Source organism: Drosophila persimilis, unplaced genomic scaffold (genome assembly GCF_003286085.1).
Source record: "Drosophila persimilis strain 14011-0111.01,24,50 unplaced genomic scaffold, DperRS2 tig00003933-arrow-pilon, whole genome shotgun sequence".
NCBI lineage: Eukaryota > Metazoa > Arthropoda > Insecta > Diptera > Drosophilidae > Drosophila > Drosophila persimilis.
The window spans coordinates 1,950,922-1,976,083 of NW_020825706.1; the positions used below are offsets into that span (position 1 = coordinate 1,950,922).

Below are 25,162 nucleotides of genomic sequence, written 5' to 3' on the forward strand. Positions count from 1 at the left end.
GTCTCGACATTCGTATTAACATTTCTTTATCTAAATTATTTTATTTTAGAAACTGAAAACCTAGAAATCCAAAATTCAAATTTACAACTTTCGGCTCTCTCTGGCAATCATCAAAATCTGAAAAACCACACATCAAAATTCCAACGAAATTCCAACAAAATTCCACCACTGACCGGCCACAAATTTAAAAAAAATCCAGCTTAAATTTAATGCTTTCTACAAAAAAAAAAAAAAAAAAAACCCTAGAACAACAGGTAAACCGATTTTTAGCTCAAAATAACCTTAAAGAACTCAAAAGAAATCATCTAAATCCACAAAAATACCCAAAAAGAAAAGCCGAAAGAACAAAAGAAAAATATTACACATCGATGCTGATGGCTGAACCAAAAGAAAACCAAAACAAAACCAAATGAAATTCAAAACCAAAACCGAAACCGAAACCAGCCAAAAACAACAACGAAATCAAATTCAAAATTGCCAAAAAAATATACAAAAATTGCCACAAAAGAAAACAAAAGTCCCGAAATTCACGAAGAATCCTTCGGTGCATAATTATGGCCACATTATGATGATTAAGTACTACCGCGGACAGTTCTGAAACAAAAACAAAACCAAAAACGAAAACGAAAACCGAAAAAAAAGAAGAAAGAAAGAAATTCCAGCAAAATTCCAACAAGACAGGATTATAAATTACAAGAAATTGCGGAAGTTTTAATGCGACAAATGTCAGGAGCAAAAAGGAGCCCGCGCGCTGTGGCAGGCAGAAGACGCGAGCGACGGGGAGGACACCCAGGGAGGCCGAGGCCGAGGCCGCCACAAAATGCTGGCAACTTTTCTGGCCCAAAATCTTACAAATGGCGGCCGAGGGCGAGTCGAGTCGAGAGGCAGGGCGGCAGATAAATCACAGCGAAACAAAACAATTCCCAGCTCTCTCCGCACAAAAACAAACCAGAACCAGAATCGGTATCCGAATCCGAATCAGTAGCAAAATCCAGACCCAGAGACAAAGAACACGCGATTTCAAAGAACTTTTTGCATAGAACAAGAAGCAGAAAATGAAGGGGTTGAAGGCATAAACAAAATTCATAAACTATAAAACCCAAAGCACAAGCACACACCGCCACAGAAGGCCCAAGATGGACCACTTTGATGGCCTCCCTGGAGAGAGGCTTCAAGAGCATTACTTTCGCTCGAAGGCCGCCACACAAAATAAATACAAAGATGAATACTATGAAAACTATGAGAACTACAACTTAACCCAAATTCAATTCGAAATCAAAATCAGAATCAGAAACGCAAACAAAATGAAGGCATCAGCCAGCACCCAGCAGAACTTTAAGTAATATTTTCGAGACGAGTGTCACACGCAAAAACCCGCCTCCCTCCTCCTCCCTCAAACTCCAGACACAGCCCCAGCTACCGTTCAGACCTTTCAAATTGTGGTCAGGCGAGAGGTTTCTTTGGCAAAAGTTCGAACCATCATCGTCTATACATTCAGAACTCCACCAGCAGCATCAGCATCAGAGCATCATGCAGTTGAAAGCACATCAAACAAAACTCCAAATTTATATAAACTACTGGCAATAGTCGAGGTCGAGGCATAATTGCCATCAATAAATAAAATATGGCTGGGGCAGGGGAGCACCAGTACCAGCACCAGCCCAAGAGCAGACCCTGAAGAGAGACACCAATCCTGACAATCCCTTTCCCAGATACAGTATAGTATACAGCCCCAACTACAGCAGCATCAGCACTCAATGGCCACTAGACAGCAGCAAGGCAGAGCAGAGCATTTTGATTTATAAATTCATGGCGAAAGTTGCCAGGCCAAGCGGCAGCCAACGCCACCACCCCACCAGAACCCGCCCCACACCACACCGCACCACACCACCCCAGTCAATCGCCACACGATGACGACACACACCACCAGCAACAACACCACCTAGAGACTTGGCAGCAAAGCAACAAGAAAATGCAAAAACCGTCTTATGAAATTACACATTTCCGACTTGTACTAACAGCAGCAGCAAAAACACCAACTAAAACAACATCCAAGCCGAGGCCAAAACCGAACATTTAGAAGCAGCAGACCCCTCCCGCCTCCCGACCCCCTTCAGACACAACACGGCGACAATCCAGCCCAGAAATTTAGTTATGAAACCATCATCATCCGGAGACCAGAAAACCTAGAAAACCAGCAGCAGGGGAACAGGAAAATCGGAAGCAAATCTTCCAAATTTTTTTGGCTAGGAAAATGCACGTTTCGGGCAATTTGGAAATTTGCAACATCATTGAGACGCGCAGCAGACGCGAGTAGCAACCACGAAGAGTAGCAAATGGAATCTTGTACAATAGTTCTATTGAAAGGCATATAAAACCCCCCCATTTCCGACCCACGATCTATACGAGATCTTAGAAAGATAGAGAGAGACAGTTAGAGGAGATATACATAGAGAATAATTAGAGAGAGAGACAAAAAGAGAGATAGAGATAGATACAGTGCACAAACAGAGAGATAGAAAAAAAAAAAAAAGGAAGAACACATTTCGGACACAAGGTGGGGATACCTAGTGTAATTGCTTAGTCCTAAGAGTGCTGCACTTGCAAGGAACCCAAGTGCAGGACTGACTGACCCATGACCCACCACAGACCCCCACACTCCTCCCCCCCAAAATGTATACCCTTTGGTCAGCTGAAACAAAAAAATGATCAGAAATTTGATTCAGTAACGCACGAAGCTAGGCCTATCTAGACCCCAAAAAAAAAGCAGAAATCACCAATCAGATATCTAAATAATTAAGCGTGAATCGTACAAATGTAACTACACTCTGTATCCCCTTAGTTAAGCTAAAAAATTAAGCATCGAAAAGGGCCCCAAAAAACAAAAAAAAACAAAAACTAAATGTAGATAATGCCAATCCTTTTGCCTAAAATGTCAATTCTTGTTTTAGACGAAACGATTGTTGCATTTTTTATATGATTTTTATGTAAACATTCATGCACACAAACACACACCCAAATCGCACGCAAGCACACACACTCACGTATAGTGACCTATTTTATATATATTATTTATTTCGATATTCTCCCTACTATCATTATCTTCGTAGAGATTCCGATTCAGATACGATTTCAGTTCTTTCGACACCCCCCATAAATTGTGATAAGCAAAAGCATCTAGAAGACACTATAACAAAACAAAAGCAAAAGCAAAGTCAAACCAAAATCAAAAACTGTGTTAATCCCCATCTTTGAAAGATCTATGACAAAACTGCATATACCATATATTGTTTCTCTTTAAGTAAATTGTATCATTCGAATAATTTATGTGACCCCAACACACACTCCTCAAAAAACAAAAGAAAATTAATTACTTTGTATGAAATATTATTTGAAATCAAACACGAAACAAAACACTCAACATTGTAACCATTAGAAATACTCTTAAAATTAGTGAAAAATACTACAAACAAAAACAAAAATCAATAAAATTGTACAAGCCAATTTGCTCAAATAACAAAACAAAACCAACAAAAAAAACAGAGTTTTTCTTTCTTTTTTTGCACACTTTTTAGGAACACACAGATTCGATTCTTAAGGATTGCATCAAGGATGGAAGGGACATCCGATGGTCTACAGGTTTCGGAATAGGTCATCCTCGTTTCAGAGTTTTTCTTTCTTTTTTTGCACACTTTTTAGGAACACACAGATTCATTCTTTCAGGATTCCATCATGGATGGAAGGGACATCCGATGATCTACAGGTTTAGGAATAGGTCCTCCTCGTATCAGAGTTTTTTTTTCTTTTCTTACACACTTTTTAGGAACACACAGATTCGTTCCTTAAGGATTCCATCATGGATGGAAGGGACATCCAATGGTCTACAGGTTTAGGAATAGGTCCTCCTCGTTTCAGAGTTTTTTTTTCTTTTCTTACACACTTTTTAGGAACACAGATTCATTCTTTAAGGATTCCATCATGGATGAAAGTGGCATTCGATGGTCTACAGCTTTCGGAATAGGTCCTCCTCTTATCAAATAAAGAAATTTTAGAGGTATAATTTTTATAATGTTATAATGTTGATTTCATATCTATTTATTACTGCAATCAATTAGCGGAATACCATGTGAGGATCAACTTTGCGAAACACTGGTCAACAGAACAATGCAAAGAATTCCAACCCAATGGGAAAGAATTAGTTTGGAATTCCGGAATACATGTATACATGTAGCTGCATTTATTGGATGCCTTTATCAAAAATTATATAACAAATACTTACATACATAATCGGCAATGCTTGTATCATTAAAAACCAATATTTTCCATGGCTTAAAGGGGCTTTCATCGTGGTGGCAGCCTCAAGTCTACTCTCTCCCAAAGATACTATTGAGCTTTCTTTAACTAACTCCTACGGTGTTTGGACCTTGATATGCAATGACTGCACCATCATGCGACACCAGCAGAAGGCTCTTGCGCGTGATCCTAGGCAGGAACGTAGCCCTCCTCCCGTCCAACCGACCGTGGTGCGCTGTCACCAATTTTCTTCTACAGCAAATCAAAGTTTTGTATTATTTGACTCACATGGACCATCTGGGCTCTATAATCTCAGTATTCACAGTACATTATAAACCAAAGAACATATTCCACAACAGAGTCACAGTCCTTCCCCAGTCACTACCCAAGTTAAAGATCAAGTTAAGGATCATCTTCGAATCAAAAGATTGTTTGTTTTGTTGAGGTTGGTCGATATTCGTGATCGCTTTTTATTACATTATTGCATTTCAGCATCTTGGATAAACATCAAATGTTTGGGAACAAAGTGCGAGTGCAAGAGTGTAGGGATAGGCAAACAGCGTGTTTAGAAAACAAATCCACTTTTTCCATTTTTTATTTCGACTAATTCTGATGGTGCATATCGAATGCAATTTGAAATCGTTTTGTGACCTTGGCGAAAATAAGATAATAAATAACCGAAAGGGAGCTTCGTATTGCGGAGACGACTAATATCAACGGATAAGCGTGGACGCACTTGACAATATTGCACTCTACTCTCTCTCTCTCTCTACAAGCCGGCGACGATGATTGCAGGATTCTCCACGGCAGCCTTGATCTTGCGCAGGAACAGAACGGCCTCGCGTCCATCGATGATCCGGTGATCGTAGGTCAGCGCCACATACATCATGGGACGAATTTTGACCTGATTTTGAAATGCATTAGCAATCCATCGGCAATCAGTAGTGGAAATGCAAATCTTACCTCTCCCTTGACGGCGATGGGACGCTCGAAGATGCCGTGCATGCCGAGAATAGCACTCTGAGGTGGATTGATGATGGGCGTGCCCATCAGGGAGCCGAAAACTCCTCCATTGCTGATGGTAAAGGTGCCGCCGTCCATGTCCTCTACGGTGATGGCGTCGCGCTTGGCCTTGTCGGCCAGACCGGCCAATGTAATCTCAATGTCGGCATAGTTCATGCTCTCCACATTCCGGATGACGGGAACCATCAGTCCACGGGGTGTGGCCACGGCCACCGAGATGTCCACATAATCGCGGTAAACCATGTCCTGAAACACAGAGCAGAGGGATTATTCAATTGAAAGGGAAAACATTGCGCTACATCAGGCCTGACGTCGTCTCCTTATCGGTGCCACGGGAAGTTGCATAAACAAAGCATACAAACAAGTGACAAGTTGGCCGAGATAAGGCTACGTCACGGCCGATAAGCAAGCAGCGAGGGGCGTGTGCGTGGACATGGGCGTGTTTACCGTGCCATCGATGACAGCGTTCACCACGGGCTGGTCCTGGAGCGCATAGGCACTGGCCTTGGAGAAGATGGACATGAAGCCCAGCTTGATGCCATACTTCTTGACGAATGCGTCCAGGTTTTGTTTCCGGAAGTTCATGGCGTAGCTGCAATGGAGAGAATTAATTCGGGCACGTCACAAGCATCTCTTTCGGTTGTACATTACCTCATGTCGATCTCGTTGAAGGTGGTCAACATTGCTGTGGTGTTCTGGGCGTCCTTCAAGCGAGCCGCAATCTTCTGGCGCATGCGGTTCATCTTGACGCGCTGCTCGGAGCGGGTACCTAGGATCTGGCGGGTGCCATCTGCAGGCGGCAGCTTTACCTGAGCGAGGGCAGCTGGCGGAGGAGCGGCAGCTCGAGGAGCAGCCGGTGGCGGACGAGCCGCTGGTGGTGGTGGTGGCGGACGAGCAGCCGCTGGTGGCGGTGGTGGCGGCCGGGCAGCAGCTGGTGCTGGCGCAGCTGGTTTAGGAGCGGCGGCAGCAGGAGCTGGCTTGGGGGCAGCTGGAGCGGGAGCTGGTGCGGCTGCACCCGCCGCCTTAGCAGGAGCCGCACCCGGCTTCATCTTGAACAGCTCCTGGCCAGGCTTGACGGTGTCCCCGTCCTTGACCAGAATGTCGGTGATTTGGCCGGCAAACGGAGCTGGCACTGGCACCGTCGTCTTGTCGGTTTCGATCTCCATAACCGCCTCGTCCTGGGCAAAAGAGTCGCCCACCTTGCATGTGAACCTGTGGCGAGTGAGAACTTGTGTTGGCATTGGCAGTGCTAATCTTGCGATACGCTATCATCAGCGGCATAACAACAGGTCCCCTGGCCAGCTGCTTAGCTGTGGGTCTCTGACTAAGTAACCTGTTGCTCGATCCACGTCAATGACCTAGCACACAGCCTGCTAGCAACTTACTTGATGTCGCCCTCGGCGATCGAGTCGGCAAATGGTGGCACTTTCACCGACTGCTCTTGCCACAGGTGCGAGGTGGTGTGGAAGCCCTGCCATGTAATGGCCCTAGACAGTGATGAAATGAGTTTCAGTTAGCATCGCATTCCGGGATTGAGTATCGGCGATTGCACTCACCGCGGGACTTCCTGGCAGCGTAGATTGGCATCTTGGTTGAGGAGTTGCTGCTGCCTGGCCACAGACACGGCAACAAGACGGGAATACTGTCGCAGGCAGCGCTTCAGCTGTGGAGGAAAAGTAAAAATCAATGATTGCACAACCAGGAGCAACTGCGGCGAACGTCAGTCAGATCACGTGTGCCGTGCGGCTTGTGTCAGCTGTGGGCCAGGGCCCGTGTCAGCCGTGCTGGGCAAACATTTTACCATTTTTTCAGCGGCGCACGCACACACACACACAATTACATAATCGCATTGGGAGAGCTGACTAGCCCGGCCAGCAGGCAGCAGTGACGTCGGCGGTGGCGAGTATGATGCGGTCTCCATATACACATCTACCAGGAGCCACGCCCCCCCGTCAGGAATCGCCAGCAACTCCCCCGGCCACCCTCTACACTTACTTCAGAACTCCGCACGGCGCGCAGGCCAATGGTTTGGACACTGTTTGGCAGCCGCCTCGTTATTATGGAAATGATACCCGTCATCGCTGCGACGTCGCTTCGTCTCTACTGGGAAAATGTGAGTGTGTGGAGGACACTTGTCAATTTTTCGAGAAAATCTTGAATGAAACTGCGGTTAACGGCAAAGCAACGTTGATAGCCAGATCCCTTCGACAGTCCCGTACCAGTGCTTCTTATGTCATGTGGAGCCAGTGTTGCCAATAAGTTTTAATAAAATAAAGCTAAAAAAAACAGCTGTATTTAACAGAAATTTCTTAAACCTAAAGAGTTGCGTTAATTATAACAACTAAATTAAATAAATGTAATATTACATATGCTAAAACTATTTACCGGGTTGTAGTTCGCTGACAACGCTATTCCCAGCGTCGAGAAAATTGTCTTCGACTTTGAAAAAAAGCTAGATCTGAATTGTTTATAAAAAGGACAAATCTAAAATGCCCTGTTAACCGTGTATATTATGTGATAATGCATCAACAAGTCGTCTATTTTTTTCCTTTTGCAATTAAGATTCGTTTTGCTGTATAAAAAGCCGTTTTCAATAGTAAATCAGTTAATTTTTTCGAGCCACAATTTGTAGCCACAAACAGAGTTTTTCGGCTATAATTAGCGGATGATTTTCAAATGCAACCCTAAATAATCGAAAGCAAAGGTGTGATTAGGTGTGATTGTCATCACTGGCCAGACGAATCTATATCCCTTCGAATTTTGTGTTTGATTAAAAACCTGAATAAATACCTGCGTTCAAAATGAGCTCCAAATCCTTTTTTGTTGAGGACGATGCTGAACAATCCAACAAACTAGCCAGGAAGGCCAAGGAATCGCCGTTTATGCTAGTCGGTGAGTAAACCGAGCGCACGGTATCGTCATCCGTGACGTCAGGTGGAAACTTTTGCTGCAAACTGATAAAAATATAATGCGTGCACCGAAGATAGATGAGTCTTGACCTTGGCCATGTAATTTGTGCGTTGAGGTTAGCAGCCGCAGCAGCAGCAGTGGGCAGATCCAACGATAGGTAGTGACATAACGGTTAATTTACCGCGGTCCGTCTGGAAAGGGCATGATGCAACAATTATTAGTTGTGCAGTAATTTCGGGAATACAGCAGAAAGAGACAACGGGAAATGGTATTAGCACATCCGTGACGTTGCCATCGTGAACCTTGGCGCGTGCTAGAATTCACATCTGCGTATGTGTGTGTGTGTGCACAGCCGTCTGGCATTTATCAGCAGACGCTAACGTCTAGTCGCTAGACTCTAGTGGGTAGTGGACAGCGGGTAGCAACAACAATGCAATGAAACAAAAGTTAATCGAAAACACCGTTTTAATCACTCGCCCACAGGCATTGCTGGATTCGTGGCGGCAGGACTGATTGGTGCCTACAAGTACAAGCACCGTGGGACTATGAGCACCAGCGTGTTCCTGATGCAGCTCCGTGTGGCGGCCCAGGGTACCGTCGTGGGCTGTCTAACAGCGGGACTGGCATACACAATGGCCAAGGAGTACCTGTTCGATAAGGAGCCCAAGGAAAAGTAATGCCAGCCATCCCACTTAGTTAATCGTAGCTGTAGTTATAGTTGTTGTCTTTTGTATATAAGTCGCTGGCACACAAACCCCACACACAATTCGCAGTGTGTCGCTGAATACTTATTTCTCATCAACCCACCGTTTTATGTTACTCACCCTTCCCCCAATTTTGATTTCTCATTTTAGTTCCAAGCCACTGACTAACTAAAGCTCATTTCTGATTGTGCGGCCACTTAAAACACATAAAAAACCAAGAAAACCCCCTTCGAACAACTTTGGGAAACTCGTTGGCCAACACCTTATCCTACACCTAAGCGAACTGTAACTACATATATTTATTGCATCATCATAAGACCTACACCGATTGACGATGACGCTCTCCATCGGGAGACGGGTGCTCGCACTAGCCAGTACTCTCCAGTCTCTGCTAGTGCACGTTGCCCCGATAAATTTAAACTAGCTAAATGTCTTGTATACCTGCGTAAGATTGTGATAATGTTTGTTTAATTGTACAACAGTCGAACAGTCTCCTCAGACGGCAGACAAAAGAAAATTATGATTACCTCTCGCATGATATAATATGATTAAATAAACAAAACAAACTAGAATGTATGCAAAAGTAAAAGCCCCTCATTTCGGGCACGTGTACGCTGCTGACTTCATGGAAAATTTTCACAAGGGCAAAGTCCGCGATGAAATGCCGAGATCTCCACACGAGTGCTTAGTTTTTTTTATACCCGATACTCAAAATGAGTATTGGGGTATATTAGATTTGTGGTAAAAGTGGATGTGTGTAACGTCCAGAAGGAATCGTTTCCGACCCTATAAAGTATATATATTCTTGATCAGCATCAATAGCCGAGTCGATTGAGCCCTGTCTGTCTGTCCGTCCGTCCGTCTGTCCGTCTGTCCGTCCCCTTCAGCGCCTAATGCTCAAAGACTATAAGAGCTAGAGCAACGATGTTTTGGATCCAGACTTCTGTGATATGTCACTGCTACAAAAATATTTCAAAACTTTGCCCCGCCCACTTCCGCCCCCACAAAGGGCGAAAATCTGTGGCATCCACAATTTTAAAGATACGAGAAAACAAAAAACGCAGAATCGTAGAAAATGACCATATCTTTTAGACTGCAGAATCTGAATTGGATCGTATTACTATTATAGCCAGCATCAAGAAAACAATTTCATTTTTTCTCGCCCTGTCTCTCTCTAACACACAGGTAGCATAGGCGGCTTTGCTTAGAGTAAAACATTAGCGCCTAGATCTCAGAGACTATAAAAGCTAGAGCAACCAAATTTGGTATCCACACTCCTAATATATCAGACCGAGACGAGTTTGTTTCAAAATTTCGCCACACCCCCTTCCGCCCCCGCAAAGGATGCAAATCTGGGGATATTCACAAATCTCAAAGACTATTAACGCTAGAGTAACGAAATTTGGAATCCGCACTTCTCTTAGATCTCACTATAAAACGTGTATCTCAAAATTTCGCCCCACCCCCTTCCGCCCACACAAAGGACGAAAATCTGTTGCATCCACAATATTGCAGATTCGAGAAAACTAAAAACGCAGAATCATAGATAATGATCATATCTATCAGATTGCTGAATCTGGATCAGATCAGATAATTTTTGTAGCCAAAAGGAACAAATCAATTTGCAGTGGCTACGCAGCGCCCGACGTCACGCTCAGACTGATTTTCTGTCTCTCTCGCACGCACTCTTTGTCGTGTCGTTAAATATTAGCGGCGTCTGCCGGAGGAAAGCCATACTGACTTAGTATCGGGTATAACTGTAGAGTTGCGGTGTCCGCAGCAACTCACAACGTTCCCCCTCGTTTTGGTTATACATATAACATATGTAGTATATGTACATATATAAAATCATATGCCTGATGAATCACCAAGGGCCTTCAACATCTTGGCATTGGATACCGCATTCTTCTGATCGCAAAATGTCCTTCCCATGGAACAGAAGGCGGCGTTATAGGCTCCTTGGGAAATACTCTGATTCAACGGAAAGTGGGCCTTTGTCTCGTGCTTCCAGGGTTTTGTGGGCCCCTGATTTCAGATGGGCCATAAAATGCTTCCTTAGCTTAAATCTTAACCTGCAGATGTGGCAGCTGAAAGATGGGATTACTGATAAACCTTCATTTAAGCATTGAAGTTCGGCTGCTACCTGTGCTCGCGGCTCAAGGTGTGTTGTATTTGATGGGACCTGCAGTCTGCCCTGGTCACGATAGACTTGCTGCAATATTCGCTGCGGAATGGACGCTGGCTGTCATCCATGTGAATCCTGTGTGCAAGGGAAGTACTTTATACAAGATGATAACCAATGTAGGACCTACTTACCTCTCGTGTAGGAGCATTTGCGCGCGGGATCGAGTTGTCCCGGGATGAAGCCGCGAGGGGCATGAAGGCCCGGTGGTGCCCGGTGAGCACGGGTGCCATTTTGCAAATCGAAAATATCGGGGGTTTGTCGTTGGGATTCCAAAAATCTACTGACTTTCTGCGGGCTCTGCGATCCCTTCTCATTACCTTCGCGATTGGTTCTGCTCATCGTCGATCTGTAATGTCTCTATCTCGAAGAGATTAGCAGCAGCACTTGAGGGAGCCCGGCTCGTGATCTGCGACGGAATAGCAGGAGCCGCGCTCGTGCTACCCGAGACACTCAAGGTAGCCAATGAGCTTGTGCAAGACCGAGTGTCCCTGCAAAGAAATGCTCCATTTGATGGCACGTTGCTGGAACGAAAATACAAGTCAAGGCCCATTCCATTGAAACATTTCATTACTTACAATCAGCGCCTCACGCTCCACTGTGCCTGGCGGCACTGGTGTCCTTTTGGTGATCCTTTTTGATCCCGGCCATATTTGAATTTAATTTATTTAATTGCTTATCAGCTGTTCCGCAGAATCGATACTAACTAAAGATTTTAGCATGGTGTGTCCACATATAATTTGGAAACAAATTGTTGGTATTCAGAGTTGTTCAACTTCCAGTTGAATGGCAAATCAACAAGCAGAGAATAAGAAGAAAGCCGCCCAGCTGTTTCTTTTTTGTTATTCAACGAATTTTGTGTGTACACAGTGGTCATGGAAAGCAATTTGTTTGCAAAAGGAAAGTCTAAAAACTGAAAAAATTACTAAAATGGATTGGGAATGCAGAGTGTGTGGCGAGCAGATATTTATTTCCGATCCGAAGAACATCTTCGACAAGGAAAACTCGGAAATACTTCTGAGAATCAAGCAACTCACTGGCCTCGCGGTAAGACACGAGACGAGAGCTACTTTTAAAAACCAAAAAAAAACTCAATTTAAACTTGCAGTTGATGTTCAGTGAAAATTTACCAATGCATATTTGTTCCTGCTGTTTGCTGGACCTGAACCAGGCCGTAGTTTTCCGGGATCGTTGCCTAAGAACGCAGAGGCGTCTGTATATGAAGACAGCAAGAGCACGCGATGCCGAGAGGAAGTGGGGCGCCCAGGACCCACTGGATGAACATGTGCTGCCCACTGATCCCTCCGGGGCGGAGGACAAGAAATCACAAGTGTTATGTGCATCGGATGCCAAAGAAGTAAAGAAAATTGTCCCGAATCCAAGAAGCGATTACCCTCGTGTAGTAGTTAAGCGCTACCGCATGCCAGTAGCAACCACGACTTCACCACATTCTGAAACACAAAGCCACTCAAGGAACACTATTACAGAATTAAAAGCAGAAGCAGACTTGCGGGATAAACCTGGCCCACCAAAAAAGAAAAGAAGAAAAAGAATTCCTTGTCCGGAGAAGAAATATGTGTGTGACCAATGCGGGTGGGCCTTCAACGACCTGAGTAACATGAAAGATCACAAACTCCGACACTCGGAAAAACAATTTGCTTGCGATGAATGCGGCTCGTACTTCTACACTTCTCGCCAGCTTAAAATGCACGTTCGCGTCAAACATAAGGGGGAGAAGCCTTTCCTCTGCAAATACTGCGGTATGGCCTTCAACAACAGTCCCAGTCGATGCCGGCATGAGCGGTTAGCACTCCCTTATATACATATATGATTATTTCCACTCCAATAATCCTTTTTCTGGTCGCACAGGAGGTACCATTCAAACGATCTGCCATACGTGTGCAATTTGTGCAGCAAACGATTTGTGAGCAAAGTGGGCCTGACAAAGCACGCATTGCTACATAAAGGAGGAGGAAACGGCAAACATTAGTGGGTTTCTAACTTACAAAACTATAGAAATTAATCAAAACTGACTTAAAAATTATTCTTTTGCAGCTGCGAAATTTGCGACAAGGAGTTCAAGGAGGCCATATTTCTGAGAGGTCATTATTTGACCAAGTACCATCGCACTAGGGCGAGCATATATGATGCCTGCGAGTACGAAGAAACAGACAATGAAATTGATTTTGATTTCACCGAATCTATTATTAATGAATAAAACAATCTACGACTTTTTTTGGCGCCAAATTCGGTAGTCTTCTGCTTTGCCGTAAAAACAACGCAATTATAGTAAGCGGGCAGGTCATTAATGGGCATCTAAACAAATTTAATGTTTCTATGTTCACATAATTAGCATCACATATATACAAGCCATGAGCAAATAGCGCTAAATTTTGTGTATTTATCCTCTTTTCCCTATTTAATTATGGCGCCCGCGCTTGCCAGTCACAATGCCACGCGGTCAATGCAACAGGCATTCACATAAAATGGGCATATTTACAAATCTGAAAAACACAAATTGAATAAAACTTTATTGCTTGGAGGGTAAATTGGGCGCCCAAAATGTCGCTGCGGTGTCGAACCTGCGGCGAGACAGTGTACAGCCTAAATGCAACAAATCTGTTTGAAGGGGACAACGATATTGTGAGGAAGATATCGTTTCTGACTGGCATCTGGGTAAGTGGGTCTCTCCTGATTGTTTTCTGGCCGTGCTTTGCCTATAGCCTCTACTTTTGGCAGATCACTGACCAGCTGGATATGCCCAGGAATATATGCCAGATCTGCCAAATGGATCTGAATACCGCCATGCTGTTCCGCGAGCGATGCATCAGGACTCACAATGTGCTGACGCTGGGCAGAAGCGAGGTGGCTCCGTCGGATGATGTTGACCTGAAAAGGGATCTAGACGATCCCCTGGGGAATGATATAAAACGTGAAGAGGAAGATCAACTTTCAGATGCCAAGCCCGTGGTTGGAATAACAATCGAAGCTACGACCAGATCTCAAGACAAGGAAATTCCCAGTAAACATTCCTCTCGACACAATTCTTGCGACAGCCCCTCGGTGGACACAGCGCATTCCCCAGTTGCAGCACCAGTTCCGTCAATTGAGGTAATTGCGAAGCCCCCTGCCGCCATGGAGGCCGAGAGAAAGAGAAGAAAGCGCCAGAATCGGGTTAATCAAAACTATATTTGCGATCAATGCGGCAAGCACTTTAACGACAAGGGAAATCTGAATCTGCATTTGGTGCGCCACACGGGTGTAAGGAAGTTTCAGTGCCCGGAGTGCAGCCACAAGGAGTACAGCCAGTTTCTGTTGAAGATGCACATCCGCGTGAAGCACAGAAGAGAGGCGCCGTACGCCTGCAAGTACTGTGATGAACGCTTTGTGTGCAGCAATAAACGCTATCGCCATCAGAGGTAATCCATTCAATAATTTCCAAAAAGACAGACCCTCACGATTCTGTTGCTATTCAGGACTCACGAGGGGCTCAAGACAGAAAGAACTGATAAGCCGTATGCCTGCAACTTTTGCAATCATAGGTGCAACAGCATGAGCAACTTGAGGAAGCACGAAGTCGTGCACTCTGGCGATCGTCCATTTCGGTAAGGCAATCCAACTTCTACTGGCACCCAAATATATAGTTAATCCTCATGTTATTGCATCCCATTTCCAATAGCTGCGAGATCTGCGATGTGGCCTTCTATCGAATGTCCAACCTGAGAACTCATTTTCGTTCGAAAACGCATAAAAAGAAGACTGAAGAGAGAACAAATACCGAGCCCGAAATTTTGGATACCAACTAAAATGCTATAGTAAAAATCACGAGCACGTGGAATGTCTCAAACAAAATTTGCTTACATTAATGAATGAAAATGATGATTTTATTTAACATATTACGAAATAACTATCTTATAAACTCTGTTATATAACGTGAGTGTTTAATCCTCAGTCTCGGAGGTTTCCTGATCCTGATCGTGCTCAGCTGCCTCGCTGGCACGCTGTATGCATTGGTTGACCATCTTCAAGAACTGATCCGCTATTTCTTGCTTACCGAACCGGCAGGCCAACTGCTCAACAACTCCCACCGTTGTCGTCTTGCCCTCCGCGTCGGCGGCATAGTTGAGGCCGCACCACGAAAAGCTCTTCTTCTGTTCATTCAAATGGCTCATCTTCAAGCTGGCGCCGATCTTCATGTTGAGCAACACCTTGGGCACCTGCTCCTGACGCATGAGTAGGCGGTAGGACTGCAGTTGTGGATGCACCAAGATCTTCAGCTCACCCGTTCCTGCACAAAGAGGAGGAGTATTTTACTATTGATCCGAGAATGTTGTATGTTCAAGTGTGTCGAAACCTACCTCGCTCCTTCCATTCTTTTGTACGCGTATCGAAGCGGTAGAGCCGCGAACGCTCGCCAAACAGCTTAGTCTCATCCTCCTCGCCCGTCTTCACAACGATCTCATCGGGCAGACTAACTATTGGCTCATAGTAGGGATCGTAGTTATCATCGTTTGTGGCGTCCCCATCGCCATCCGCCCCCGACGTGTTGTGGTCATCGCCCTTTAGCGGGGCCGGCGATTGGAAGTTTTTAAAGTCGTTCTGGTGCGTGAGATTGTAGAAGCCCCCGCTACCGGACGACTTGTTGAAGCCAATGGGTGTGCCCAGACTCTTTGCGGACAAGCTGGCAAAATCATCGGCACCAGCCAGATCCGCGAAAGTGGTATTTGGCACAGCATCAGCTGTGTTCTCTCCCGTTTCTTTGTCAGCATTTTGGGCTGTGGGTGTGACTTGCTTTCCCAGATCACCAAACGAGATGCTTTGGGCGTTTTTGCCAAAAGCGGGAGCAGCCGTGGCGACACCACTACCAAATACATAGCCAGACGATCCACTGCCAAACACCGATGTATTTGTTCCTCCGAAAATAGTCTTGGGCGCCGCCGCCACAGGCTCCACTTTGCCTGCTCCTCCGAAAATGGATTTCGGGGCCTCGGGAGTGGCGCCGACTCCTCCAAATATGGATTTGGCACTCTGATCCTTGGGCTCTGTAACGCCGCTGCCAAAAATGGAACCCAAAACATTGCCCTGGGCGTTGCTGAAGATCGACTGCTGCTGAGGTTTGGCGCCACCAAACAGGCTTGAAGTCTGGCCGAAGACTGGTTTTTCTGTGAAAATTTGCACGTATGCATATCTGTAGGTAGTGCTGGACATAGTTTTCAAGACTTACCTGTTGCTGTGGTGCCAAAAACGAATGCATTCGTTGATTTCTTCTCCTCTGGCTTGCTGGCCGCAACATGAGCAGGAGCCGCCGTGGAATTGGCAGACACTGCCTGGCCAAAGCCGCCAAAACTGCCGCTGTTGGCGCTCGCCAGGGAACTGGCTCTAAAGATGGAGTCTCCCAACTGAGGAGTTGCTGGCTGAGATTGAGCAGCGGGCTCTGCGGCAGGCGGTAGCTTAAGGGCTGGCAAGTGCATCGGCAGAGGTGGGTCCACATCATCGACAACGGTTGTGGTTGTGGTTGAGGTCTGGTTTGACCAGACAAACTTGTCTGGATCGCATCCCACACAGCCTGTGCAGTCCGATCCCGTAAAGAATTCACTGTCCAGTTGCATTTTATCGGCCAGGGCTTTGGACTTCTGGGAAATCAATGTGGAGGAGCTGTCGCCAGTTGAAGGAGTCGCAGATGTGTTTTGCTCCTCAACGATGGCCATGGCGGTGCCATCCAAGGCGCTATTTACGACCTTCAAGAAGTTACCGGCAATCTCCTTGTTCTTAAAGCGTAACGTGAACCGCTCGTTGACGGATTCGCCCTCGCTGTAGTCGTTCACGACAAACAGCCAGGACCGCTCGTCCTTGGGCTTGTAGGCCACACTCGAGTTGAGGGCGTGGTTGAGGCACACCTTGAAGACCGACTCGCGTCGCATCAGCACTCGTAGCTTCGCCGTCTGCTTGTGGCGCAGTATCTTCACATTACCCACGCCACGCTCCCGCCACTCGTCCGTAAGGCGATACAGCTTCGCCCGCTGCACATACAGCACCTCCTCGTCCTCCTCCCCAGTCTTGACATCGACCTGAAAGGCACACATTTGGATTAGTATTAGTCGGAAACATTCATCACTTAATCGCCTTATCTTACCTTATCCGGCAATGGGATTACTGGCGCAAAATACGCCTGGTTCTCCTCCTCCTCCGGCTCGTAATCGTCCTCCGCGTTATCATCGCCTCCCCCGTCGGAATTCTTGGGCTGCTGCTGGGCGGGCTTTGGCATCGTGAAGCTAAAGGTGCCCGATCCCAGGGTAGCCGCAGGACTTGCTGCCGGCGCCGACGTTTTGGGCACAAAACTGAAGCTGGCAGATCCAAAGACGCTCTTGGGTGCCTCTACTCCTCCATCCGGTACAGCTGGTGTTGCAGCAGCTGGAGCTGGAGCTGGAGCTGCTCCAAAGCCGAAATTAAACTTTGTGGTTGCCGGCAACACGATACCCGACGACCCTAGGGCGTTGCTCTCCTTCTTGGGCACTGTGTCATCCTTGGGCGCCTCACAGGCACTGCAGTAGAGGGAATCTCCCGTGTTGTTCAGATAGCAACTTCCACAGGACCAGCTTCCAGCCTTGGGCTTGAATGCATCGCCAAATCCTGACGTCAATGCGGGGGCAGGCAATTTGGCAGGAGCTGATGATGAGGCTGCCACTGGAGCAGCAGCTGCTGCTGCTGGTTTCTCCGTTGCCTTGGCTCCAAAACTGAAGCCCGAAGAAAGGTTAGCTGCTGGTGCTTGTGGTGCTGCCGCTGCTGTTGCGGGGGAAAAGCCAAATGAGAACTTGCTCGCACTGCTGGTCGTCAGATTGAGAGCATTCGATTGATCCAAGCCTGATGACTGCTTGGGCGGCACTGTCGCATCTTTGGGACCCTCGCACGACAGGCAATACAGCTGCTCGTGGCCATTGCTCGTGTAGCAGGCCTCGCAGCTCCAGCTGCCAGCCTTGGGCTTAAAGGCATCGCCAAAGCCTTTGCTGGGAGCTGCTGCTGCTGATGTTGCTGTTGCTACAGTCTTCTTTTCCAACTGATCCTTCTTACTGGTGGAGGAGGATGTAATTTCCTTTTGTGCCTTTAGCACCGCATCTAGGAACTCCTTGCATGTCTCGGGTTTCTTGAATCGGATGCACAGCGTTGCTTCGGACAGCTCCTGATCGGCAAAGTCCTGGGCCGCCCAGGTTAGGGCCGTGGTGGATTTGACCAGATACTTGAATGTGGTCTCTGGCAGCAGCCGCTGGTTGCAGCACGTCTTGTGCACCTTCTCGCGACGCATCACGAGGCGCACCTTGCTGGCATCCTGCTTGTTGCGCAGTATCTTCATGACTCCCAGGCCGCGCTCCTTCCACTCACTCGTTTCCTTGCAATACCGCAACAACTTGGCCCGATGCTCGAACAGCACGTCCTCGTCCTCCTCTCCCGTGATCTCCTTCACCAGTTCGGGCAAGGGGATCACTGGGGCAAACTGTGCCGTCGGCTCGTACTCATCCTCGGCTTCGGCATCGGCTTCGGTCTCCTGCTGCTGCTGCTGCTGCTGCTGCTGCTGCTCTCCCTGTAGGGTGGTGTCCTTGATCAGTGCCGTGGTAAACAGCGTGCTGTTGTTGCTGTTTGCATTATTGTTGACGGCCGAGACGCTGCCAAACGACAGGCTACCAAAGGACAGATTGCCGAACGGCGAAGCCGTTGGCCCTGCTCCCTTCTGGCCAAAGCTAAAGCTGGCAAAAGGCGGCACTGTCGTTGCTGCGGTTGCCGTCGGAGTCGATGCCACAGCAGTAGAAGCAAAATCTGCAGGCAGCTGTCCTCCAAACAGAGATTTGGCCACTACCGTCGACGAGATAGGGTTGGCGGGGGCTGGAGCAGCCAGAGCGGCTAGCGATTCCGAGAGCTTCATGTTTGTCGGCTCGAAGGGTTTGCCGAACGATGAATTGGTGGCTGGTGTGCTGGTCACAAAGCTCTTGGTCACATCTTTGACTGCAGCTGCAGCTGCAGCTGGGGCTGCCTTGGGCACTGCGGGGACTGGGACAGTGACTTCCTTGGTTACAGCTGCCTTGCTATCCTCCAGACAGGCCAATGTGTAGGCATCGTGGAACTCTTTGGCCGTGTCAGGGGACTTGAATCGCACGAGGAACATCTCGGGAACCATTACCTCATCGGCAAAGTCGTTGGCCGCCCAAATGAATGACTTATGCTCCGTGTCCTCTTGGGGTGTGGTCAAGGAAATATCGCGATTGATTTTGTGATTGGCACAGACCTTGTACGTCTGCTCGCGTCGCATGAGGATGCGCGAGACGCCGGTGGCCGGGTTCTTGAGGATCTTAATGTTGCCAATGCCTCGCTCCTTCCACTCTAGCGACACCAGGCGGAAGAGCTTTGCACGGAAGCAGAACTTGACCTCCTCGTCCTCCTCGCCGGTGCGCACTTCAATCTCATCGGGTAACTCTATGATCGGCTGGAAGTCCGGTCGCGGATCGTAGTCCTGTTCCAGGGAGGCATCTGCGGCGCCCGCACTCTTGTTCGGTTCACTCGTGGTACTCTTGGCACTCTCGTTGAGTAGGGTCTGGGCTTTTTCGGCTTCCTGCTCCTTTTGCTTTTCGGCCGCGGCCCTGGCCACCAGCGTCTTGAAGGAGAACGGACTCTCCGCCTGGCTGGTGCCAAACCTGAAATTGAAGACTCCGCTGGATGATGGTGTCTCAGCAGCTGTTAGGACAGTCGCTGGCAGAGCACCGAACGTTGTTGCTGGCTGTGGCTGTTGCTGTGGTTGCTGTTCTGTGTTCTGCACCAGACTGGGCTTGATATGCTGTGCCGGGATCGTCACACTGAGCGTCGGCTGGACGCCAGCGACTGTGGCAGGCTTGGGCAGCGGATCGGAGCTGGTGATGACCACATTGGCCGGTGGCTCCTTCTCCACGGGCTGGTTGTTCAGAGCGCGATTGAACAGGGATGGAATGGCCGGTGCGGCTACAGCGGATGGTGGGGCTGTAACCACCGGATACTCTGGAGACAATGGTGACAATGGACTGATGCATCTACCTCCAGGAGACACAAGTTGCTGACGCACTGCAGCCGTTGGAGGCTTGGGAGGTTCAGCCAGAAGAAGTGGAGGAGCTGCTGCTGCTGCCGCTGGTGGCAGTGCTGCGACTGCTGCTGCTTGGACTGGGGCCTGTTGTTGAATCAGACTGGAAGGCGTTTGTCCAAAGTTTCCAGAGGGCTCCAGGTAGGATCTTGGCGGTGGCACGGCAGGTGCCGGTGGGAATATACCTGGTATTCCAGCAAAGTTAGGATTCTGTGGGCCTGCATAGAACATTTGTATTATGTTTAGAAAAATGTATACTGGTTTTTTTGTACAGGCAGGAATGGTTGTTGATTTTGATGTTAAACTTCAACTTATTCGATTTTTTGGAACAACTTTCATAGCAGAGAGCTCTAAGAGTTGCATAGCCGACAGTTTTAAGTGTGTCATAGCAGAGAGAGAGCCGGCTTGAACAGCTGAGAGAGATTTCATGTTTCAAAGCATAGACCTTAAGAGTGGCTGATCAAAGATTGAGAGTTCTATTGCAGACAGCTATAGGTGTCTCTTCAAACACAAATTACCGAGTGTAAAAGCGGACAGCTTTTAAGGTTGTGAGGAGCGGCAACGCAGATTTAAGAGTTTTCTACCAGACAGCTCTAAGAGTGTCATAGCTTTTTCAGGAACTTATATGAAATGATTGTTATTCTGCAATTGAATGCTCTAAAACTGATGATAAAATGCAGAATTGTACAACTTACCAAACATATTTAGTGGCGGCAACGACCCAGGTGCCGGTGGAGTGCGCATATACTGCTGCGCCTGGGCCGCATAGTAATTGTATAGCTGATTCTGGTTGAACAATTGACTACCATAGGTGCCCTGCAGGATTCGATCCTGTGGCGAGGGTACGGCTGGTACGCCATTGAAAAAGCCCCCGGGATTGGGATTGGGTACTCCATAGTTCGAAGCCAACACCTGTTGATGTTGCAGTGCCGCTGCTGCTGCGGCAGCCGCCGCCTGGTTCTGCTGTTGCTGCTGCTGCTGTTGCTGTGCATCGAGCTCCTCAATGATGAAGAGATCATCGAGACCGAGAGCCGTGGCCGCGTCCACATCCCGGGTGGGCGTATCCCTGTGTGTGATCTTAATTTTCTTGATCATATCCTCGAGACCGGTTAACTTTTCGGTGAGGTTCTTCATCTCCTGATGCATATCGTCCTTGAACTGGCACAGGGACTTGTTCGTCTGCTTGACCATATCCTCCAGCTGATTGAATTTCGCATTGAAGGCCAGCGGTGTGCCCGCTGTGGCCGGAGTGCCGCCTGGCGTACCCCGAACTGGTGTACCCCTCGGGAGCGCAGCAGCCGGCGGTTCCCCATGTCGTCGAGAACGGTTGAGGCTGAGCGAAGCAGTCGCATAGAAATCCCCATTCTCGGCGTCCTCGGCATCCTCGTAGCTGGACGAATTGTTGTGATTATCCGGCGAGCCATAGACATCGTAGCTCGTCTCGCAGCGATCGTCTTCGCAGCGCCTTAGCTCGCCGCTGATCATCCCGCACAGCGGATGCTTCGTATGGCCACGGAGCAACTGCTGTGCCTGCTGCAGGCAGTCCCTGCGGCGCTCCCAATAGCGCGCTTTGGCCTCTCTGTTGATTTGACTGGAGGACTCCAGCTTGCGATACGCCTCGGCCTGCATGTAGACGGCCATTGGGAGGTTCAAGCCGCGCACCTCGTCGATGAACTGCTGATACTGATGCGTCTTGAACATCTTCGAGCTGAAGTACAAGATGGCGTCGTCGGCCAGGCGCTGACGTTCCTCATAAGTGGCAGAGCTGGCGGCCGAAGCGAGCTTGAAGAATCGCGCATAATGCTCATTTACGGCTGCCCCGTGGTGCTGGTCGCGACGCAGCATGTTAAAGGCCTGCTTGTACAGGGTGTCGATGCGACGCTCGAGTACATCTCGATCCTCGCGCGAGCAGAGAATGGCCCCCAGCTTCAAGAGTATGATGATGTCCGCTTTGGCGCCATTGACACCGCGTACCGCCTCCAGCCCCATCTGGATCTGGGCTCGTTGCTCGCCCCGGCTGCATTCGGGCACTTGATTCTTGTGCAAGCGCAGGACCAGATCCCACCAGCTGCTCTGCTCGGGCGTGGCCAATTGGCTGATCACATTGGCATACGGCATCATGTGGGGCCGTGCCGAGGAACTGAAATTCCCCAGATTGCATCTGTCGTAGCTCTCCCGCTGGCCGGCCAATCGGCTGTGGGTCTGGATGACCGTCGCATAGAGGAATAAATCAATATCCAACTGCGAGAGCGACTCCTGGCCGCAGAAGCTCAAGTCTTGCGTCACATCGTGGCGCAGTCCCTCGTAGAATAGTACTCGTGGAGCACTTCCAAGAGTCTCGCTGGCGCCCAGGGCTAGGTACACATGTTGCGCCAGCGACTGGGGCTTCAGGAGCAGGGCTTGCCGCTCGTAGGACTCGATGTCCGCCTCCGCAGGCCATTCGCAAAGGGGTTCCTCCAGCTTGGGGTTGCGCACGAGATGCGAGGTGTTCTCCTTCAGTTTATGATCGGGTTGGCAGAAGAGAACCTGGAAGAGCTGGCGACGCCAGTTCTTGTCCTGCCACTGGAGGCGGGCGCAGGCCAGCAGCTTGTCGGAGTCCTCAAACAATCCAATCATTGGCTGATAGCCATTGTTTTGGCCTGAGGGAATGTTCTCTTTCTGGTCCATTTCATGCGACTTGGCGGGTTGGAGGCAGCCGAACAGAGTCCTTCCCAATTGGGCGCAACGGAAGGCACCCTGGAGGCGCCACTGTTGCAGGAGCTTCTTCTGATCGGCATCGCAGTGCTTCATCCAGGGCTCGGAAAAGTTATCCTGCAGCGGCTTCGACTGGTAGCCCAGCAGCAGGAGTGGCAGCACGCTCTTCAAGCTCTTTATCCACTTGTTGTGGTTGCTCACGAGCTCCCGCTTGAAGACGATCGCCACCGCATGGAGCAGCACCTGGCCCGAGTAGTGATCCACGCAGGATTGCTGCATCTTTGGTTGCAATGGATCGGAGGAGGACGATGGCTTCTCCATGTTGAACTTGTGCAAGTACTGGTCGAGCCGGAACAAATAGTTGCTGCATTCGGGCATACTCTTACCCGACTCCAGGCTGAGTTGCACGAGGCGGTCGAGGATGTGGAGCGCTAGCTGCCAGAAGCGCTGGCCCCACTTCTTGAGGTCCTTGCCCTGCTCCAGCTTGGTGACTGTGGTCCAGATGATTTCATACCAATCCAAGCACTGACTGGGGAATGTCTTCTCGTCCAGCTCCACCCTGAAGGCATAGTTGAAGGCCTCCTCCAGTTTCTTTTTCTCCAAATAGCAGCGCATGAGACGCACCTTTACCTGTACGTCGTGTGGCCGCGCATGCAGCTCCCTGAGCATGATGTCCTCGAGCGCGTTTATCTCAGAGTTGTCGCGCAGCGCCCCATCGCCCCCGCCTCCTCCTCCATTGGTGCTCTCGTGAAGTTTCATCTTAACGCGCAACTGGAACATCAGTTCGCTTTCATTCAATTGTATGCCACCGGCCATGTCCAGCCAAAACTTGGCGCACTCGACGCTGAAGAGGCTGCTGCTGTTGTTGTCGTCCAGCAGCAATTGGCAGGCAGCGTTGATCACTTCGATCTGCTTGGGATTCAGCTGGATGCAGCGCTGGTAATGCTCCAGGGCCAGCTTCCGGTCGGGATTCTTGCGCATCGTGTAGCAGGCGGCAATCAATTTGTGGGCATTGGCCTCTTCCTTCACCTTCAGATAGCTGTTGAGGTATTCAATAGCTTTCGGGTATTCCTGTATCTTATAGTACATACGGGCCACCGCCATACCCTTGACATCGCGCTAAAAGTGTGCGAAATAAAAAAAATAAAAAAGAGTTAGACAAATGTCGCCTAACCTAACTTTTCAAAGGCATCAATCATACGGGGCCAAACATTGCAGAAGCTCTTTGGGAAATTAATATTATATCTGTGCAATCTCTGTGCACAATGACATGTGATAGAAAAGCGCGCAATTTTCATTTGAAAGATGCATCCCTTTGTGGGTATACACGGGCCCCGGGCCGCCCCGAATTGACGCCGCACGCACACACTCAAACATCTCTACACATACATGGCGCCAATGGCGGCACGGCGCCGACTATTTCGCAACTTTTGCAGAAAGAAATTCCAATGCATAATTACCAACTGTCCGGGCGGCAATTTGCCAAGTATTTTGTGGACTTGCTCGTCCACCTCCTTCCTAGTGGTCCACATATCTTATGTATTGGTTATCTCCCTTCAAATGGCAAACTTTTCACGTCTTGCTAAAATGTGTCTCGCGCTTTGCTTTTAACTAGCTCGGTTCAACAACGTTTGCTCAAGCAGGAATTTGCCAAAACCAGAAAATATGATCACTTCTAGCTCGGCAATTCCAAGATTAACACGCTTCACTGGTTTGCTGTTCAAATCAACTCGTATATATTACTTAATTAATATTTAAAGAAAATGCTTGACGCAGTCAGCACTGCAAAAGACCGGGACCAGTGTGTAAATACCAAAAAAAAACGGTCTCATTTTCAAAATATACCAAAAATATACTGACAAATTCAAGTTATATTTTACATATTCCTCGTTTTTGATATTCCGTTGAATATTACTAGCTAAATAGAACATTTAGCCCTGCCCACTTAAGTTGAGTCCGTTGATGTATAAATTTTCTACTTAACTGGCTAGTTTTTAGTACTTGCTTTTATTTTATTTTGACGAAAACAAGGCTTAAACAAAATAGTTCAACAAAAAAACAGTCGCAAATTTTTTCTGGTATTTAAAGACGATGCGTGTATAGGCCTTTGTACACCCTATTTTGTTAATGTTATATGAAGATAAAACTTAATTTATAAAGACCTTTTCTCATATATTCATGTATATTATTGGATATATTAATCTCGATCCTGATACCTACGGAGTCTGGGATGACAAACATTTTCTCACCTCCATCATA

The 25,162-nt window shown here is 48.0% G+C and overlaps 6 protein-coding genes across 6 annotated transcripts; 3 read left to right on the plus strand and 3 right to left on the minus strand.

Moving 5' to 3' along the window:
* Positions 1-4,745: 4,745 nt before the first annotated feature.
* On the minus strand, positions 4,746-7,524 carry LOC6594612 (dihydrolipoyllysine-residue succinyltransferase component of 2-oxoglutarate dehydrogenase complex, mitochondrial). Its single transcript, XM_026994445.1, has 7 exons — positions 7,312-7,524; positions 6,873-6,979; positions 6,702-6,803; positions 5,968-6,528; positions 5,764-5,908; positions 5,257-5,562; positions 4,746-5,197 (listed from the first exon to the last, which is right to left on the minus strand). Exons 1-7 carry the CDS (start codon positions 7,393-7,395, stop codon positions 5,063-5,065), a joined length of 1,440 nt encoding a protein of 479 aa, XP_026850246.1. The 5' UTR covers positions 7,396-7,524; the 3' UTR covers positions 4,746-5,062.
* A 582-nt stretch (positions 7,525-8,106) lies between these two features.
* Positions 8,107-9,513, plus strand: LOC6594613 (HIG1 domain family member 1A, mitochondrial). Its single transcript, XM_002019800.2, has 3 exons — positions 8,107-8,208; positions 8,710-8,899; positions 9,081-9,513. Exons 1-3 carry the CDS (start codon positions 8,118-8,120, stop codon positions 9,100-9,102), a joined length of 303 nt encoding a protein of 100 aa, XP_002019836.1. The 5' UTR covers positions 8,107-8,117; the 3' UTR covers positions 9,103-9,513.
* A 1,249-nt stretch (positions 9,514-10,762) lies between these two features.
* LOC6594614 (protein odd-skipped-related 1) lies at positions 10,763-11,854 on the minus strand. The gene is made up of 4 exons (XM_026994487.1): positions 11,691-11,854; positions 11,247-11,636; positions 11,074-11,190; positions 10,763-11,017 (listed from the first exon to the last, which is right to left on the minus strand). Exons 2-4 carry the CDS (start codon positions 11,261-11,263, stop codon positions 10,879-10,881), a joined length of 273 nt encoding a protein of 90 aa, XP_026850288.1. The 5' UTR covers positions 11,264-11,636; positions 11,691-11,854; the 3' UTR covers positions 10,763-10,878.
* A 129-nt stretch (positions 11,855-11,983) lies between these two features.
* On the plus strand, positions 11,984-13,359 carry LOC6594616 (transcription factor Ouib). Its single transcript, XM_002019803.2, has 4 exons — positions 11,984-12,159; positions 12,221-12,915; positions 12,982-13,101; positions 13,168-13,359. Exons 1-4 carry the CDS (start codon positions 12,043-12,045, stop codon positions 13,328-13,330), a joined length of 1,095 nt encoding a protein of 364 aa, XP_002019839.1. The 5' UTR covers positions 11,984-12,042; the 3' UTR covers positions 13,331-13,359.
* Positions 13,360-13,638: 279 nt separating this feature from the next.
* LOC6594617 (transcription factor Ouib) lies at positions 13,639-15,039 on the plus strand. The gene is made up of 4 exons (XM_002019804.2): positions 13,639-13,788; positions 13,852-14,531; positions 14,589-14,717; positions 14,792-15,039. The coding sequence occupies exons 1-4, from the start codon at positions 13,675-13,677 to the stop codon at positions 14,916-14,918; spliced, it is 1,050 nt and encodes a 349-aa protein (XP_002019840.1). The 5' UTR covers positions 13,639-13,674; the 3' UTR covers positions 14,919-15,039.
* On the minus strand, positions 14,975-24,607 carry LOC6594618 (E3 SUMO-protein ligase RanBP2). The gene is made up of 6 exons (XM_002019805.2): positions 24,364-24,607; positions 20,905-24,022; positions 17,246-20,427; positions 16,337-17,180; positions 15,471-16,274; positions 14,975-15,400 (listed from the first exon to the last, which is right to left on the minus strand). Exons 1-6 carry the CDS (start codon positions 24,433-24,435, stop codon positions 15,054-15,056), a joined length of 8,367 nt encoding a protein of 2,788 aa, XP_002019841.2. The 5' UTR covers positions 24,436-24,607; the 3' UTR covers positions 14,975-15,053.
* Positions 24,608-25,162: the final 555 nt, after the last annotated feature.

Excerpts from the sequence above, each read along its gene's own strand:
- LOC6594612 (XM_026994445.1), bottom strand. The coding sequence starts at position 7,395 with ATGACGGGTATCATTTCCATAATAACGAGGCGGCTGCCAAACAGTGTC. Across the intron at positions 6,980-7,311 it reads GCGCCGTGCGGAGTTCTGAA|CTGAAGCGCTGCCTGCGACA; the intron begins GTAAGTGTAGAG and ends TTTCCTCCACAG. Across the intron at positions 6,804-6,872 it reads CGCTGCCAGGAAGTCCCGCG|GGCCATTACATGGCAGGGCT; the intron begins GTGAGTGCAATC and ends ATCACTGTCTAG.
- LOC6594613 (XM_002019800.2), top strand. The coding sequence starts at position 8,118 with ATGAGCTCCAAATCCTTTTTTGTTGAGGACGATGCTGAACAATCCAAC. Across the intron at positions 8,209-8,709 it reads ATCGCCGTTTATGCTAGTCG|GCATTGCTGGATTCGTGGCG; the intron begins GTGAGTAAACCG and ends ACTCGCCCACAG. Across the intron at positions 8,900-9,080 it reads GATAAGGAGCCCAAGGAAAA|TTCCAAGCCACTGACTAACT; the intron begins GTAATGCCAGCC and ends TTCTCATTTTAG.
- LOC6594614 (XM_026994487.1), bottom strand. Across the intron at positions 11,018-11,073 it reads ACCTTGAGCCGCGAGCACAG|CTGCCACATCTGCAGGTTAA; the intron begins GTAGCAGCCGAA and ends CCCATCTTTCAG.
- LOC6594616 (XM_002019803.2), top strand. The coding sequence starts at position 12,043 with ATGGATTGGGAATGCAGAGTGTGTGGCGAGCAGATATTTATTTCCGAT. Across the intron at positions 12,916-12,981 it reads AGTCGATGCCGGCATGAGCG|GAGGTACCATTCAAACGATC; the intron begins GTTAGCACTCCC and ends CTGGTCGCACAG. Across the intron at positions 13,102-13,167 it reads GGAGGAAACGGCAAACATTA|CTGCGAAATTTGCGACAAGG; the intron begins GTGGGTTTCTAA and ends ATTCTTTTGCAG.
- LOC6594617 (XM_002019804.2), top strand. The coding sequence starts at position 13,675 with ATGTCGCTGCGGTGTCGAACCTGCGGCGAGACAGTGTACAGCCTAAAT. Across the intron at positions 13,789-13,851 it reads CGTTTCTGACTGGCATCTGG|ATCACTGACCAGCTGGATAT; the intron begins GTAAGTGGGTCT and ends TACTTTTGGCAG. Across the intron at positions 14,532-14,588 it reads AAACGCTATCGCCATCAGAG|GACTCACGAGGGGCTCAAGA; the intron begins GTAATCCATTCA and ends GTTGCTATTCAG.
- LOC6594618 (XM_002019805.2), bottom strand. The coding sequence starts at position 24,435 with ATGTGGACCACTAGGAAGGAGGTGGACGAGCAAGTCCACAAAATACTT. Across the intron at positions 24,023-24,363 it reads AATTGCCGCCCGGACAGTTG|CGCGATGTCAAGGGTATGGC; the intron begins GTAATTATGCAT and ends GCACACTTTTAG. Across the intron at positions 20,428-20,904 it reads GCCGCCACTAAATATGTTTG|GCCCACAGAATCCTAACTTT; the intron begins GTAAGTTGTACA and ends TGTTCTATGCAG.